The 18,190-nt window shown below is 48.9% G+C and overlaps 1 protein-coding gene across 6 annotated transcripts in view; it reads left to right on the forward strand.

The window, feature by feature from the left end:
• Positions 1 to 18,190, forward strand: part of NFATC2 (nuclear factor of activated T cells 2) — a 177,739-nt gene that overhangs the window by 115,122 nt on the left and 44,427 nt on the right. For all 6 annotated transcript variants that reach the window (XM_032255987.1, XM_032255986.1, XM_032255982.1 and 3 more), the window contains exons 7-9: positions 12,974 to 13,029; positions 13,435 to 13,561; positions 15,841 to 16,530. In XM_032255987.1, the coding sequence (XP_032111878.1) occupies positions 12,974 to 13,029; positions 13,435 to 13,561; positions 15,841 to 16,530 (873 nt within the window). The remainder of the gene's footprint in view (positions 1 to 12,973; positions 13,030 to 13,434; positions 13,562 to 15,840; positions 16,531 to 18,190) is intronic.

Raw genomic sequence — 18,190 nt, forward strand, 5'->3', positions numbered from 1 at the left:
TGTAGTCTTGTCAGAGAGGACAAAGAGAAACCAGACAGAACAGTTAGGATCTTTCCTGTTTATCATTCTCAGTAATTGCTGAAAAGTCATTTGGACATTCACTGAAATTTTAAAAATGTGTAACCCTCCAGGCAAAGTTCACGCTGGGAAGTCCAGGCTGTTCCTGACTTCAGTGGGAACCCTGGCCCTTGGCCACGGGGCCTCAGGCGGAGTCGGGGGTCCCTGCAAAACATTGCAAAACAGGAAAAAATCTAAGGACACAAAAATAAAAGTGATGTGGCAGCGGGAACGGGGTTGCCATGGCTTTGAGTGACTCGGCGCGCCTGGGTGGGATCCAATGTTTTGGAAGGTTCCTTCACATGACACAGAGTTTTGGAATTTTTCGGCTGGTAAATCCTTCTTAATTCAGGCCCCCAGGCTTGGCCAAGTAGCTCCCTGGCTCTCTCTGTGTCCTGCGGGGGCGTAGGTTGGAAAGCAGCCTGCATCAGATTACTCAGCTTTGAAACTTAAATTGTTTGAAGAGAATTTTTTTGTTTTGTTTTGCTGGACGATTTTCTTGGAACAGTCTGATGGCAGAGGCTCCCATCACCTGTCCAGAGGACAAATTGATTTTTTAGAAAGGAGGCGTGGGTGGTGGAATTCCCTCTTTCCCACTGAGTCATCATATCCTGATATGAGTCATTTTATTACTTGGAGGTCCCCAAAGGTTGTATTTTAAGCTTTGTTTAATAAATATAAATGTATGTGCTTAAAATAATTTTTTTTCTTTTTGCTAAATTAAATATTTTTCCATGAATTAGTGCCCTGGAACAATTGGGACCATCTCAGAGCAGACACCTGCTCCTCCTACCTGCTGCTCTCCCTGGGCTTTCGGTTGTTCCCGGCGTGATGTTCTCTGAAACAATAGCCCCGGTATGGGAGTCTCTCTAGATGGGGCTTCCCTCTGGGAAATGTCAGACTACAGGCAGGGCTGGGGCATGACTAAGGCTCTCCGGACCTTTGCCCTCAGTGACTCATGTCCTGGTGTCCGTGACCCCCTGGGCTGAGCCCACCACTTACCCACAGCTTGGCCGGAACGCGATGCTGTCCTCCAAAGATGCGATCCAGATTGCAACTCTGAAGCCTCCCTGGAGACTGAGAAAATGGTCTTGTTTTCAGGGAGCTCAATATTTGTCTAAACATGGTCCCCTTGTATTTAAGAACAGGCTTTTAGGTCCAAGAATCCTGCATTTCATTCCCTTTGCATCCAGTTGAAAGAAGCCACAGAGAAATGAGCTTTTGTTAGAAAACTTGTTGTGTCTAAGCACTTCCACCATCAGAAATTGTTCCCAGTGCCAAAGGCCTTTGTGTAATTCCCAGATCAAAGGCTGGATTTTGAATCATGCAGCAGGCTTGTCCTAAGGGCTGGATTGGCCTTACACTATGCACCTTGGGACTCAGTTTTCCCATCTCTAAAATGGGGTTGGTGGCATTTTAGTAGTAGAAGGAGATCAAGGAACTGAAAGTATCAGGCACATAGTAGGTGCTCAGAAAACATCAGCTGTCCTTCTACCTGCACTCTGGGAGCCCAGCTGACTTCACAAAGGATTCAGAGGGCAGGGCCATGTTGCTTTCTTGTCTGGGAGAGGAGTCCTTCTTGGCAGAGGTGAATTTCTCTCCTGTCCTTACCCTGGAGCCATCAGCTTTCTGGCGTCATAGCCTGGCAGCAGGAGGGAGCATATCTAATGGTCTCCTCCCTTCCCTTCCCCATTGTACAGATGGGGAAGCCGAGTCACACAATGTGATCATTAGACTTTCTTGGGGTAACGGAGTTCGTCAGTGGAGGGCTGGGCCCGAAACCCCAACTTTCTAGTTCCCAGACCAGCTGGCTGTCTGAAATGTGTGGGGATCATCCATAGATGACAGCTCAGGGCCGAGAAGAGTCACCTCTAGGGTGGGACAGGGGAGGAGCTGAAATCCAGCCTCTGTGTGAGACTGACCTTGACTGAGCATCCAAGCATGCCCTTTTAACCTTGCTCCGCTCTCTCAGACCCTGGTGCAGTCATGTTCATTTTTCAGGTGTTTATTGAGCACCTACTATGTGCAGTGTGGTGCCAGGCACAGGGGATACATGGCAGGTGAGGTCCCTTCCCTTGGGGTGGACAGTCTGAAACTTGTTTATAAGCAGGACACTTTTGGATAGGGAAAATGCTATGAAGACAGTGAAGCCAGGTCACAGGCCAGAGAGGGAAGAGGGTGTGGAGTTGGGGAGAAAATGTAGATATGCAGTTAAATTTGAATCCCCGACAGTAATTTTCTTTGGTAAAAGTACGTTCTATACGATGGCAAGGAGTTTGGGATGTACTTGTAGTAAAAAGGCATTCGTGGTTTTCTGAAATCCAAATTTAACTGAAATTCTGTATTTTTTATTGGCTAAATCTAGTAACCCTGGATAGAGAGGTGTCAGGGAGGTCTTCCTGGAATAGATGGCTTTGAGCAGATCTGTGAAGGTGGGGAAAAAAAGAGCCTCAAGGACTGCTGGGAGAGTGTCCCAGGCAACAGGAACCACCCTGTGCCAAGGCCCCAGCGTGGAGCTGAGCTTAGGGCATTTGAGGAACTGGAAGCAGGTCCAGGCAACTGGTGAGGGAGAGAGCAAAGCCTGGAGGGGAGCTGCAGGGGCAGGCCGGGCTGGGCCCTGCAGACATGGCAAGGAGTTTGGATTGACTTCCCAATGCCACAGGTAGTTGGTGGAGGGTTTTGAGCAAGGGAGTGGCATGATCTGGTGGATGTTTAAGAGTGCTCTGGCCGGCTGGGTGTGGTGGCTCACGCCTGTAATCCCAGCCCTTTGGGAGGCCAAGATGGGTGGATCACCTGAGGTCAAGAGATCGAGACCATCCTGACCAACATGGTAAAACCCTGTCTCTACTAAAAATACAAAAATTAACTGGGTGTGGTGGCATGCGCCCATAGTCCCAGCTGCTCGGGAGGCTGAGGCAGGAGAATCGCTTGAACTTCGGAGGCAGAAGTGGTAGGGAGCCGAGACTGTGCCACTGTATTCCAGCCTGGGTGACAGAGTGAGACTCTGTCTCAAAAAAAAAAAAGAAAAAGAAAAAGAGTGCTCCGGCCATCTGTATGAATAGTGGACTTGGTGGGGGACAGCCCTCGTAGAAGCTGGGAGGTGAGTGGACAGCTACTGCAGTTGTCCCGGTGGGGGATGGTTGGGGGTAAGCCCACCAAGGAAATAGTGGGGCGGTAGACTCAGGAATCAAGGGACTTCCTCTCCAAAGCCGAGTACATCCATTTGGGCAGCGTTACCGTGTCGGGCAGCTGAAATCCTAAGCTAGGGGACCATTCCTGACCCTCCCCCACCCCATCCCCTGTCTGCTGGGCTCATTAGGCCCATGCTTCCAGGGAAGACACGTTTTTCTGCTAGTTAGCAGTCATAAAGAGCAGACTGAAATGACTTCAACCATTTTTATTTGGCTAATTTTTAAAAGCAGGGCCAGGACTGGGAAGGATCACACGCGGTTTCCTAATGCAAGCTGACACTTTGATTTCCTCCCCATTCGCCTCAAGCCCGATGGCATGCTCACAGCCCGGGCGAGGACGGATTTGCCTTCCTCCTCCCAAAAGCTTGCTCATTTCTCCTGGAGGGCTGACATGAGCCCGAGCTCCTTTCAGCTGACTGCTAAGACTCCAGCCCCAACCCACAGCCAACCCGACTGCTTCCTGGCTGCCTTGTTCCATTACAGGGTTAAAGAGTTACCCATAAAGAGAAACCAAGAAACCAACCAAGGCATCGGGGCCATACATCAGCAAACGCACTGGCTAGTGATGCCCATTATTCTTGCACCTAGTAGGGGTTTGCTTCTGGAGTTGGCTCTGCAGTAAAGTTAAAGCAAAGGCTGTAATATCAGCCGAGTGCGATGGCTCACGCCTGTAATCCCAGCACTTGGGGAGGCTGAGGCGGGAGGATCACGTGACGTCAGGAGTTTGAGACCAGCCTGGCCAACATGTTGAAACCTTGTCTCTACTTAAAATACAAAAATTAGCCAGGCGTGGTGCCATGTGACTGTAATCCCAGCTACTCAGGAGGCTGAGGCAGGAGGATCTCTTGAACTTGGGAGGTGGAGGTTGCAGTGAACTGAGATCGCGCCCCGGACCCCAGCCTTGGTGATGGAGTAAGGCCCTGTTTCAAAAACAAAAAAACCAAACAAAGACTATGATGTTACTTTAGCCATACCACCCATGTTTTTTCCTTTTTTTTTTTTTTTTTTTTTTTTTTTAAACTTGCAGAGTCGTGGTAAGTCTTCTCTAGACCTAACCCCTTTGCCCAAAGTGGTTGGCTCCTTTCTCTTTCCCTCTATGATGTGGAAGGGCCGTTTTCACACCGGCTGCCAGTCCTCGTTAATTTTGGATGCAGGAGTTTTGCCTGAACATCTGCTCAAGAAACCGAACTCCTTCATTTCATCTCAGCCCAGAGCAGTAGACGTGCACGTGGTCTTCTCAGTCCTGTTCCACGGGGATAGGTCTGCCTAGCGCCCCAGAGCCCAGGTGCAGATCGAATGGTGGATTATACGGAGCTCCTGGTCCATGGCACTGGAAATGCTGTCTGGGCTGAGTTGCTTTGATTGTGTTTGATTCCTTGTCTGCACCCACATTCCCAGCTCCTTCATCAGCCATTTCCCAAAAAGGTCCCCATAGTGAGGGCTTGGTGATTTCTGCTTGCAGGGTGCAGTGGCTGGAGAGGTCAGTGGTCAGACATTTCCTGGACTCTGCTGTGGGGTACACACTGGGGCATTCTGAGGTTAATTTGTTCATTTATTCAGCCAGTATTAATTGAGCAACTATTATATACCAGGTGCTGTAGAGCTGAGGATCAAGCAGAGAATGAGATAGATATAGCCCTGCTCTGGGAGAACTCACAGCCTGGGGCCAAGGGGAAATAGCAAACCAGTAGGTAGCTAAAGTGATGTCAGGCTGGAAGGGAGGAGTAGAACGTTATAGGGGCATGGTGTGGGATAGGGGGGTCTCTCTGAGCTAGACCGGAAGGATGGGAAGGGGGTGGTCACAGGAGGTCTGGGGAAAAGCAACTTGAGAGGCGGAAACAGCAAGTTCCAAGGCCTGGACCTAGGCAGGTGCAGCTGTTGGGGGAGAGAAGGCCAGTGTGTCTAATGTAGTCGGAGGAGGAGAGCTGGGGAGAGAGGCTGGGCCCCCATCTCAGTAGACATAAGGAACCTGAGTCCATGTCTCTCTTGAGCCTGGGTGGAATGTCCGGCCCTGCCTCCCCGTCTGGGGGTCCCCGGAGGGCTGGAAGGTGTGCGTGGCCCATCTCACAGCCTGGGGTACAGCTGTGCCGGAGCTGAGTCAGAGCTGATGGTCCATGCCCTGCCTCGCTCTCAGGCTGTGGCCCTGGAGGGCTCCCGAGAGACAGGAAAATCCACAGGCAGTGGCTATGTGCCTTTTTCTTAAGAAAAAAACCTTTATTTAAAAATAAAAACATAAACAAATTAAAGTCACCCATGATGCTGCGTGTTTCCTGAATCAGTGAAGGGAGGCATGAAGGTCTCACCTCACCCATTCAGCCCAGCCCCAGGAACCACAACCATCTGGGTCGCTTGGGGCACAGGCTTGCTAAGTCCAAGCAGACTTATGAATAGACTCACAAAGTGCCATCGTGCTGTACATACCGGGCTGCAGCTTTTAAAAAATTTTAAATCTGCTTTTTATTTTATTTATTTATTTATTTATTGAGATGGAGTTTTGTCGTCCAGGCTGGAGTGCAGTGGCGCGATCTCAGCTCACTGCAACTTCTACCTCCCGGATTCAAGCGATTCTCCTGCCTCAGCCTCCTGAGTAGTTGGGACTACAGGCGTGGGCCACCACACCTGGCTAATTTTTGTATTTTTAGCAGAGACAGGGTTTCACCATGTTGGCCAGGCTGGTCTCAAACTCTTGACCTCCAGTGATCCACCTGCCTTGACCTCCAGTGATCCACCTGCCTCCAGTGATCGACCTCCCAAAGTGCTGGGATTACAGGTGTGAGCCATGGTGCCCAGAAAAATATACTTTTTAATATAACAGGGTCATGTTTCCAGGGTAGAAAACACAGGCCTACCTTATTCTAAGGGCTGCCCAGTGCTTTTTGACTGATTTTCCATCCAATTACAAATGGCCCATAATTCATTCAGCCAGTCCCCTGCCAGTGAGTACTTTCTATGGCCATTTTATTTATTTGCAATGAGGAATTTAATGCAATGAAATGAAGCAAGGAACTTCAATACCCACCAAAGCACCTGGATCAGGATGGCCCCTCAATTCATTTTTATTGAAATCAAAACAATGCAAGACTCTAAATTCTAAAACCATAGTAATGACAGCAGCTTTAGCTATGGCTGGGAATTCTACTAAGCATTTCGCATAAACTGTTTATTTTAATTGTTGCCACATCTTTTTGAGGTCAGTAATATTAACTTTATCTTTCTTTTGTGACAGAGTTTTGCTCTTGTTGCCCAGGCTGGAGTGCAATGCACAGTCTCGGCTCACTGCAGCCTCCACTTCCGGGATTCTAGTGATTCTCCTGCCTAAGCCTCCCAGGTAGCTGGGATTACAGGCACCCACCACCATGCCCAGCTATTTTTTTGTATTTTTAGTAGAGATGGGGTTTCACCATATTGGTCAGGTTGGTCTTTATCTCCTGACCTCAGGTAGTCCACCTGCCCTGGCCTCCTAGAGTGCTGGGATTACAGGTGGTAAGTCACTGTGTCCAGCCAAACTTTACCATTTTTGCTTATGAGGAAACTGAGGCACAGAGAGCTGCCACTTGAAGATCATACTGCTAGCAAACTATGAGGACAGCATTTGGACCTGGACAGAGTGACATCAGACTGAGAAAACCCCATCAGTATTTTTTATTTTTGAGATGGAGTCTTGCTCTGCTGCCCAGGCTGGAGTACAGTGGCATGATATCGGCTTACTTCAACCTCCGCCTCCTGGGTTCAAGCGATTCTCCTGCCTCAGCCTCCCGAGTAGCTGAGATTACAGGTGCCCATCACCATGCCTGGCTAATGTTTGTATTTGTAGTAGAGACAGGGTTTCGCCATGTTGGCCAGGCTGGTCTTGAACTCCTGACCTCAAGGGATCCGCTCGCCTCGGCCTCCCAAAGTGCTGGCATTACAGGCGCGAGCCGCCGTGCCCGGCCCCGTCAGCATTTGTTTCGAATTCCACCGCCCCATGGGAGTACATTTCAGAGGCGGGGATTAGGGGGTTGTCCAGGCGAGACCTGGATGCAGGATGGAACGGGGAAGAGGAGCCAGGAAAATGGCCTCTAGGTACCTTGCAAACCGCGGCTTCCCTCAGAGACCAGCCTTCCGGAGTGTGTCTTCCACGTGCTGCATAACATCGAGAAGGACCACAGATGTAGGCTTTCACTTCCTGTTAGGGACCTGTTTATCCAGAACCGACTGCAGACCCCACAGGAGGGAGTCCAGGTCAGGCCAGATTCGGCCTGCTCTCTGACCTTCTGATAACTCAAAGGTGCAAAAGAAAGCAGATGGACCCTTGGCTCATGGTTTAAGTTTTGATTTCTTATTCCTATGAGGTCTTTTTCTCTGTGTCTGTGTTTTTAAAGTGAATGGTGAAAAGACCCACTTTGGAAAGAGAAGGAAAATCAGGCACCGTGCTGCAGTCTCGCACAGCAGACCCCGTCCCTTTGTAAATTCCCGCCAGCCCAAGCCTGTAGGCAGAAGTATTGCAACCAGAAAAGGCGACTGGAAAATGTTTATTATTTTCTGATTTTAAAATGCTTGTGTTTTTCTCAATATTAACACATTGTGGAATGTATGCAAAAAGCGATAAGACAGCACTGAAATAATCCGTTGCTGCTAACCATAATAACCGATGTTTGGCCAACTTTTTCTTTTTTTTTTTTTTGAGACAGAGTTTCACTCTCATTGCCCAGGCTGGAGTGCGATGGCGCGATCTGGCTCGCTGCAGCCTCCATCTCCCGGGTTCAAGTGATTCTCCTGCCTTAGCCTCCTCAGTTGTTGGGACTATAGGCACATGCCACCATGCACAGCTAATTTTTATATTTTTAGTAGAGACGGGATTTCAACATGTTGGCCAGGCTGGTCTTGAACTCCTCACCTCAGGTGATCTGCCTGCCTTGGCCTCCCAAAGTGCTGGGATCACAGGCGTGAGCCACTGCACACGGCCCTGAACATTTATATAATACCCTGCATGAGCCTGTTACCATATTTAATCTTCAGGATGAGCTCGTAAGGTATGGGTACTATGATTATCTCCATAGTTCAGATGAGAAGCACGGAGAGACAGTGTCATATCTAAGGTCTCACAGATCATTTGGGCCAGTCAAGGATTTGAAGCTGGGTCTGTCTACTCCGAAGTTTGGGGTACACAGGAGTAAAATGGCAGAGCGCTGGGGTGACAGAAGTTGGTTGTGGCCACAGGACATGCCCACAAAGGCTCAGGGTTGCTGTCAGCACGTTGTGGGAGGCCTGGCGGAGAACGCTGGAGAGGGCCAGCATTTCCTTCTGCACCCCGTGGGCTGCTTTCCCTGACATTTACCAGGCTCTGAGGTGCTGTGGGATGTGGCCGCTCACGGCCTCACTGTGGGGCGTCCCGAGGAAGTGCTGCTTCCCAGGCGCTGGTTTTTGTGGCTGGAGCTCAGAGGAGAGGAAGTAGGCAGAGGAACTGCCAGGCACAGGGATCTGAAACTATGCAAGGAGTGCTGACGCAAGCCAGGCTGCCTGGGTTCAAATCTGGCTTCCCCACAGGATCTGGCTGTGTGACCTTGGCCTGTGCTCTCACCTCTTTGTGCCTGGTGTCCTCCCTTATAAAATGGGATGAGGAGACCTGCCTCCTCGGGGTGCTGCACAGATGAGACAAGCCCACGTGTGTGAGGTGCTTAGAGGGACGCCAGGGACATAGTGAGCGGCCATAAGAGTCGGGTAAGAACACTGCCAGGAGGGCTGGAACGAGGGTAGGAGCTGGGTGGTGCGAGACCTTGAGGGCCACAGTGGAGCCTGGACGGTATCCTGAGGGCACAGCGAAGCAGGGGAGGGCTTGAGATCTGCTTCTGCATGAATCTTCGTGGTGAGTGACCCCCCAGAGATCCCACCCATATGAGATCTTCCCCCGCCCCCCCGCACCCCCGTCATCTTCCAGTTATCTGGTCACCATCTCTTGTGGAACAACCTTGACCTCTCTTTGAAGCCATCTTCTTTGTTATTAGATAATGTCAGCTGCTTAAAGCCTGTGATTTAATAACGACTGTGGGTCTTTGCGCAGCCCTCTTGCTTCTCTGGGCCTCAGTTTCCTCGTCCACCAGTGCGGGCTGGCTAGTCTCTAAGTGCTCTCAACAGCCCATGGGCTGGATTCCTGCGGCTGTCAGTGCATGGAGTTTTGTCTGCTGTGTATACACCCCAGAGGTGGGAAAAGGTCTCCTCCTTCTTTGTGTTGGGTCCCTCGACCCGGAAGGGACAATCCATGAGAATGCTCCTCTTAGTGACAAGGACAGTCCATGAGAACTCTCCTCTTGGTGACACTCTTTTCATGGCACCGCCATTTGGTATTTTCTGTGTTTCATCTACCACTTGCTGGTGTGAGCCTAGGAAGAAAGCTTGGGATGGAAGCTTTATGTGTCCTACCTAATACTTGCTGACCACATTTCCAGGTACTTTTTCTCCCTTTGTGAACTTCTCAAAATGATCCCCCCGCTTTTTTTCCCCTAAAACAAGCTCCTATAAGTGGAAAAAAAAAATGATGCTGTTGGTAGCAGAATTCAAGAATTCATTTGAGGCAAGGAGAGGCCGTGGGAGAGGGTGACAGACACCAGCGTGCTCCTGTTTCCTCTGTTAATTTCCTACTTGATCTTCAGGCTTCCAGCTCACTTTGTAGTTGTGGATGAGAACACATTTTTTCATGAGGGCCCCAACCTGGTGTGTACAGTCATGCTCCTGGGGGTGACCTCTGCCTGAAAAGGGGACATGTGTCCCTGTTGGGTGGTCTTTGACAAATAAACTAAGTTTGTCCTGCACTACTTCTGTACAGGACTTTGCACACGGAAAGTACTCAGGTCTTGATAACTTGAGTTCCAGTTCCTCAATGTCCATCCAGCCATCTTCCCTCGCTTCCTTTTGAGCATCAGACATTCCTGTTTGGTTATCTGAGAAAACAGGGCGCTTAAGTATTCTGCCCTCATTGAGGGGACGCGTCTGATGTTAGCTTCTGGACTTTTCTTGGCCCCAGCAACTGCCTTTGGAGGAGCTGACACTTCTGTCTCTTTAGTCATAAGATGTTTATTAGGCATTTGTGCGTGCTGGGTGTTGGGGAGATGGTGATGAATCTGACTTGGTCCCTTCAGCAGGGACCAGGGGACACTGCAATGAGAGTCAATACATTAACCACCTTTTCTCTTTCCTTTTAGCATAGCCCATATCTTGCTGAGTCATTTCAGGAATTGCACTGTAAGGTCAGGATTTGCAGACTTAATTGTGACAGAGGGCTCTCGCGTGTTCTTTGCTTATTCCTTGTCAAGATCATCTAGAGAGCAATCACTAGACTTTATGTTAATTTTTCATGGGGGAGGTGGGGAGGAGTTATGTTTAAGTAATGCTTGAAACGCAGATTTCATTGGATGAATCTTAAGAGCCAAGACTCTATGGGTTCAAACCTAAGCAGTCACAGAAGATGTTAATAGCTGTGCTTAAAAGTATGGAGGGGTTCTTTGGTCAGACGTTGGGAAGGGCTACATACTCTAGCCCACCTTGGAGAGTTACTCTGCACAGCAGCGTGTTAAAGCCTCCGAGAAGTTCTGCAGCGAAGAAAGCCATCTGACTTTGACTCAGCAGTTTCCAAAGCTTATTAGTGTTCAGAATGTTCCCCCTTTCTCATAAAACCATTTAATATCCCCCAGAATCAGTGTTCCACAAGACACCCTGGAAATACTCATGGAAATGACTTGTTTCAGCTGAAAACTACCCAATGACCAGTGTCAGTGGTCAGCAAGAGAAATCAAGTATTCGCAAATGCAGTGGGGTTTTTTTGGCCCAACTTCTTGGCCCCAAACTGGGGAAGCAGTGTTCTGCTTCCAGACAGGAGAGTTTACCTTTGAGCACAACCTCCTCATCAGCTGCCATGGCTCACGTGACATCCAGGCTGTATGCTGAGGAAAGGCAGAGGGGAGCTCCTGTCTTTCTGCTCTTCAGTGACTCCTCAGCCAGGGCACCCCTGAAGTCGCTGGCTTCCCTGTTAACTTGGGGCTACATCTTTAAGCCTGTGTTCTCAGACAACCAAGAAGGCAGGTCTGGGATAGGCAGGGACCTGTCATGGTGCTTCTGTAACAGACTTGGCATATAATAAAGTGTAATATACAACAATGCTTTTAAAAATTATTTATTTATTTATCTTTGAAACAAGATCTCATTCCGTCACCCAGGCTGGAGTGCAGTGGTGTGATCTTGGTTCGCTGCAACCTCTACCTCCTGGATTCAAGCAATTCTCATTCCTCAGCCTCTCAAGTAGCTGGGATTATAGGCATGCACCACCACGCCTGGCTAATTTTTATTATTGTATTTTTAGTAGAGACAGGGTTTCACCATGCTGGCCAGGCTGATCTTGAACTCCTAGCCTCAAGTGATGCACCTGCCTTGGCCTCCCAGAGTGCTGGGATTACAGGTGTAAGCCACCTCATCCAGCCCTTAATAATGCCTTTTTTTTTTTTTTTTTTTTTTTTTTTTAAGAAAGATCTATAGACATTCAGATATGGAGAAAAAAATATGATGGTAGGATTCTGGACAGTTTCTATTTTTTTCTTATTTTCTGTTGTCGCCCTGTTTTCTTTCTTTCTTTTTGGCTGTTAACATTTTATTTAAAAATTTTTAAAAATGTAACTTCAACTTTTTGGATTTGGGAAGTACCTGTGGTTTGTTCCATGGGTATATTACGTGACACTGAGGTTTGGGCTATGAATGAGCCTGTCGCCCCGGCAGTGAGCACAGTACCCGATCAGTGGGTTGTTGGTCCCTGCTCTGCTCCCTGACCCCCACCCTGTTAGTCCTCACGATCTGTTGTTCCTTCTTCATGTCCGTATAGACCCAAAGCTTAGCTCTCACTTATAAATGAGAACATGCGGTGTTTAGTTTTCCTGCATTAATTTGCTTAGGATAATGTCTTGTTTTCTATTGTCAACACGTCTTCCTTTTAGCAAAAGGAAATACTCATATCTATAAATACATATATACACACAACTGCACACATTGACACATACACATCTTACTGAAATGACATATGTAAGGAAGTAAAAAGTTCCCCTTCAAAGTTTTCCTTCTTATTGCAAGATAATAATAAATGTTAGAAATAATTGTTTTAAAGACTAACTTTCTTCAAGGCCTTCTTGCTTTTTGCTAAAAACTCCTTGTTAAGCCCTATCCTATGTAGCTGCTAGACATGCTCACAGGCACGTAGTACATTCTATGTCCTTGTACTTTAACCAAGACATTTGTGCTGGACGTGCTCACAGGCATGTCCCAGCTCGCAGCCTATGCCCCTTGCTTATTTGGACTTCCTCTTTTCCTTTGTTCTCCATTGCCTTTACCTATTTAGAAAAGTTTTAAATCGTCATCCAATCAGGTTCAGTTTTAAATTTTGAAGTCTGGCTCCAACCAACGGAGAGCTGACACAGCAATAAAGACCTAATACATAAGGAATAAATACGCCTGCCTTTCCTGTGTTCATTGTACTCTCGTAGCAAGATAGCGGACAAGGAGTACCCTTTCCGCAGAAAGTAAAATTGCCTCACTGAGAAAGCTTTTTGTTTGAGTGCTGATTTTTCCTTGCAATACCTAAGAACAAACATTCTGTCTCTATTAACATAATATGTAAGCTAAGATAAATAGAAGTTGGTGAGTTTTTTGTCTTAAATCTTTGGTTTCTAGTAGTTCCTTCAAAGTCTGTCATTTTTAAATTTTTCTAGATGGGCAGCAAATTTGGGAGATGGAAGCCACGGTGGATAAGGACAAGAGCCAGCCCGTAAGCACGTGGACGCACTGGCTGTCAGGCAGCTGAGTGTCTCTGAACCCCCGTCATGTTCCCTCCCTCATGCTCTCTCTTTCTTTCCCTCCTTCCTTCATCAATGTCCCCCAGAGCTTTGGACCTAACAGGTACTCAACAATGCATATTAATGAGTGAATTTAGCATTTATTGGGCATCAGGCTCTCTGATTTGTAACTGTGACATCTTAATGTATTTCGATGGAGTATTTTTCTTTGCTGCTGCTGAAAAGTTAAATTCCCCTGAAATTGAACTTCCCCTGTAAACCTATGAAAGGCACATCAAAACCCCCATTAGATGCTGGGCTGCCTGAATATACTTAGGGTGTGGGTAGGAACTTAGACCTACCCACACCCTAAGTTCATGACCACTCCTTCTTTCCAGAACATGCTTTTTGTTGAGATTCCCGAGTATCGGAACAAGCACATCCGCACACCTGTAAAAGTGAACTTCTATGTCATCAACGGAAAAAGAAAACGAAGTCAGCCTCAGCACTTTACCTACCACCCAGGTAAGGACTGTCTCTGACGGCCCTGTTGTTATTGAGAGGCAGGACAGGCACGGGGCTCAGGACACCTGAAGTTTGCTTCTGGCTGGGTAACTTTGGACAGATGACTCAACCTCTCTGAGCCTCAGTTTCATCATCTGTGAGGCAGCATCTTTCTTATAAGGGTTCTGGAAATGAAATGCACATAAAATCCTTAGCACAGCACAAAGTAAGCTGATGTCAGTGATATTAGCTATTATTGCCTGAGTACTTTCCTTTGGGGAAGGGGGAATAGAAGAAGGGCATGTGTGTGCATGTACAACAGAAGGGTGCTAAGTGGATGACTCCTGTCCCTGGCTTAGATTTGATCATGATAGAGGGGTCAAAGGTGGCTGTGCCCTAAAACCTATAGAATCTTTATGTGACCCCCTGTGTGGCTCATCACCCTGTGGCCTAATGAAGTGAGCGACTGTTCTATAACTGGGCCAGAAGCTCTCATTCCCACAAAGTACAGCCCCAAGAAAGGTGATGAGTACCATTTTGTCATTCATTCATTTGTCCAGAAAATGTAAGAGTGCCAGGCACTGTTCTTGGCTTGTAGACACAGCCGTGAACTCTACAGGGTAAGAATCCCTGCCCATGTGCAACCACCATTCTAACGGGGATGAGGTCATAGATAATGTTATTATTGACATGTTGGATTATGATTGGGGCTGCAGAAAAGGTGGACAGGAACAGCCAGGGGAAGCATAAGTTTATATTTTAAAAATGCTTCTCTGAGCTGTCCCTTGGGAAGTAGGCTACAGGCTTCCCAGGCTGAGAAAGACCTGCTAGCCACCTTTCCAAGACTGGAAACCTATAATTCGAAACAATCTCCCAGGGTATAATTTCCATCCTGTGGCAGCCTCTGGGCTGCTGGAAGCATTAAACTGAGGGGTGTCCTGGCAGCCTGGCCTTGGTGAGCTTGACTTGTGCCCACAGTTTTGTGTTGACCCCCATGAGGACACTGCTGTCCTGGGGCAGACATGACACTTTATCAGCGGCAGGGTTCAGACTCAGCACTGTGGGGATTGCTGGGAGGCTCTAGACTGCAGCTCAGGAATCCCGTTGAGCAGACAGCTTCTCCATTCTGTTTTGTGGTGCCCTCTCCTCTCCTTTGTGGGCGGGCCTTGGCTCTTGTCTGGCTGAGCGTGGCCTGAGTGAGCTCTCTGTCTCCCAGGGAGTGAGGTGACAGCCTTTGAATAGCGTCTCAAGGGACAATTTCTGTGGCTGGAGACAGCCCTGCCTAGTCTCCTTGTCTCCTCCAATCCCCAATACTTGGCGGTCCCTCACCACACACGCATGCACACGCACACTTGGTCACAGTCCTGTCGCTGATTCATTCACTCCAGTAAACAGAAAACTGATTCCTTAACTCTTGGGATCGGTATGGATGTTGGGGGAAAGAGTAATTTCAGTGATTGGTGCTGGACAGGGAGAAAGGAATGGCCACAGCGACAGCACAAATGCTAATCATGATGGATGATAATAGTCAGAGGATAGCAGCAACAGCAACCATTGAGCACTTACTGTATGCCAGCCACCGCACTCAGTGCTTTGCATACACATCTTATTTAATCCTCCCAATGATCCTGTAGGGGTAGGTATGATTGTTACCGCCAGGTAACAGATGGGGAAACTGAGGCTTGAACCAGTAGTGCTTACTCCCCCAAAGCACTACAGAATGGAGGAAAGGGACAGTCACTATTCTGTCATTCCTTTGGAAAATATCTGAGTGCCCATTAAGTACCAGGTGCTGTTTGGGGCCATGAGGATCAAAACCACACAGAAGTCCTACTTTTGAAGAGCTGACTTTGGAGGCGGGGTGTATTTAGGTAATAAATCGGCATGTAAAGCATCTATGACATTTCTAATGGGGATAAGCGGTAGACAGGAAAACAAATGGAGAAAGGAGCTGCCAGGGTAGAGAGGGGGAGGTACCATCTGAAATCAAGCTTGTCCTCCGAGCTCTCACCTGGGAGGAATAGGCTGTAAACGTCCCAGGGCGGAGTCAGACCCAGCAGACACCTTTCCAATATTGGAAAAATCTATAATTCGAGATGACCATTGCCGGGATAAAATTTCCTACCTAAGACAATCGCATAGGGAGCCTTTTGCCCAAGACTGGTAAGTGACGGCGACCAACCGTTTGTCCCACCCAAATGGACTCCCAAGGCCATGTTCCCAAGCACCGTCCACGAATCCTCCGCGCACACCCGTGGCTCACCGCCATGGACGCCCCATGTGCTCTTCTCTCCTCCCAGTCCCAGCCATCAAGACGGAGCCCACGGATGAGTATGACCCCACTCTGATCTGCAGCCCCACCCATGGGGGCCTGGGGAGCCAGCCTTACTACCCCCAGCACCCGATGGTGGCCGAGTCCCCCTCCTGCCTCGTGGCCACCATGGCTCCCTGCCAGCAGTTCCGCACGGGGCTCTCATCCCCTGACGCCCGCTACCAGCAACAGAACCCAGCAGCCGTGCTCTACCAGCGGAGCAAGAGCCTGAGCCCCAGCCTGCTGAGCTACCAGCAGCCGGCCCTCATGGCCGCCCCGCTGTCCCTGGCGGACGCTCACCGCTCTGTGCTGGTGCACGCCGGCTCCCAGGGCCAGAGCTCAGCCCTGCTCCACCCCTCTCCGACCAACCAGCAGGCCTCGCCGGTGATCCACTACTCGCCCACCAACCAGCAGCTGCGCTGCGGAAGTCACCAGGAGTTCCAGCACATCATGTACTGCGAGAATTTCGCACCAGGCACCGCTAGGCCTGGCCCGCCCCCGGTCAGTCAAGGTCAGAGGCTGAGCCCGAGTTCCTACCCCACCGTCATTCAGCAGCAGAATGCCACGAGCCAAAGAGCCACCAAAAACGGACCCCCAGTCGGTGACCAAAAGGAAGTATTACCTGCAGGAGTGACCGTCAAACAGGAGCAGAACCTGGACCAGACCTACTTGGATGACGGTAAGACGCTTGGGTTTTGTCACTGCCTGTAAGGATGGCGCCTTGATGCATCTCTGCCTAGGAAATTCACTGAGTGGCCTGCAGATTACTTAACCTCTCTGGGCCTCGGTGTCCCCATTTTAATCGAAGGAGGTTGAATAACAAGACCCTGAAAGCCACCCCCAGCTCTGTGCAAGAATTATCTCCCATCAGATGTCCCCCTCCAGAACGACCCCCATGGAAAAAACAAATGAGGGCAACCCGGCATCCCCCGGGTCATGAACTGGGTGCAGTTAACTGCTTCCACACTTTCCAATTGCCAAATTTAGACCGAGGCCAAGAAAATAGAAAGGAAGGAAAGCTAACCTCCTTTCATTCCTGTACGGAAAAAATCCCACTGGCTAGCCCTCTTTTGTGTATTTGAGGGAGGGAGAGGGAGGAAAAGGAAGAGGAAAGCTCATTGAAAAGGGGCTTTATCAGAACAGCTTGCAGGCAGGCTGCGGGCACTTCTCTGCCCTGTGCTGGTAGAACAGAGATGCACATTGATGGGAGGGAACAGTGGGCATCCGCTGTGGTGAGCCCAGCTGATGGGTGGTTTGGGCCAAGAAAAAGGATGCGGAGGAGGCTTTGTGTGAGTCTGTAGGTGTCTGTCTGTGGGCAAGGGGTCTGGCCAGAGGGTAGTCTTATGGAGCAGCTGTGATGAGGTGTTGGACCAGGATCTCAGGGAAGAAGGGCAGACTGCTTTGCTAAGACTCACCTGGGAGCCGCTAGGCACTTTAGGAGGTCGGAGAGGGTGGGGTGAGCAGAGCAGCCTTGCCTTGGGGGCTCTGGATGGAAAAAGGAAAACAGACTGTTGGGCTTTCTTTATGTTTTTCTTTTAAAAATTTATTTGTGGGTGTATAGCAGGTGTGTGTGTGTGTGTGTGTGTGTATTTATTTATTTATCTACCTATCGGGTACTTGAGATGTTTGGAGGCAGGCATGCAAAGTGAAAGAAGCGCTTCGTGGAGAATGGGGTATCCATCCCTTCAAGCATTTATCCATTGAGTTGCAAACGGTCCCATGACACTTGAAGTTATTTAAAAATGAAGTTAAAAGATTGGAGTTTCTTACTAGCAGTAGGAAAAACCTAAATTGCCGGCTGTCATTCCCAGTTCCAGTCTTGTATTTTATAGGCAGTAGTATCTGCTATACCCTGAAACTTCAATTATTTCAGAAAATTAACTCTCAGGAGCCCAGCCAAGGGGTAGGAAGTGAAGCAGGAGCTTCCAAACAACCACCATAGTTACCGTCAAGTCCGGCTATTAAGTTGCAGACACTGCGGTGCCAGAAATATCCTCTGCTGCGCAGTCAGAGACTGTTGACTTTTACTCCAAGAAACATCTTGACGAGTCAGGTTATCTGGGGGCTCTGTGACTTCTAGTAGTTTCCATACCCAATCCCTAGTGAGATAATGGATCAAAAACATCCCCTGAACTCACCAAGCAGAGACCTCTGGGGCCACTTCTTGTAGGGTCATCCTGGCCCATGCGCCTTACAAGGCTGGCCTCTGGGCATTGCTGTGTTAATAATTGATTTGTCTGATCCTGAATAATCACGTACAGGTTGAGTTAGGGTCATGGTGCTCTGTTTTGAAAGAGAGACCTGCCTACAATCCATCCTTGAGCAATCTACGTTCACAA

This window comes from Sapajus apella, unplaced genomic scaffold (assembly GCF_009761245.1).
Source record: "Sapajus apella isolate SASKATOON/1434 unplaced genomic scaffold, GSC_monkey_1.0 scaffold92, whole genome shotgun sequence".
NCBI classification, from domain to species: Eukaryota; Metazoa; Chordata; class Mammalia; order Primates; family Cebidae; genus Sapajus; species Sapajus apella.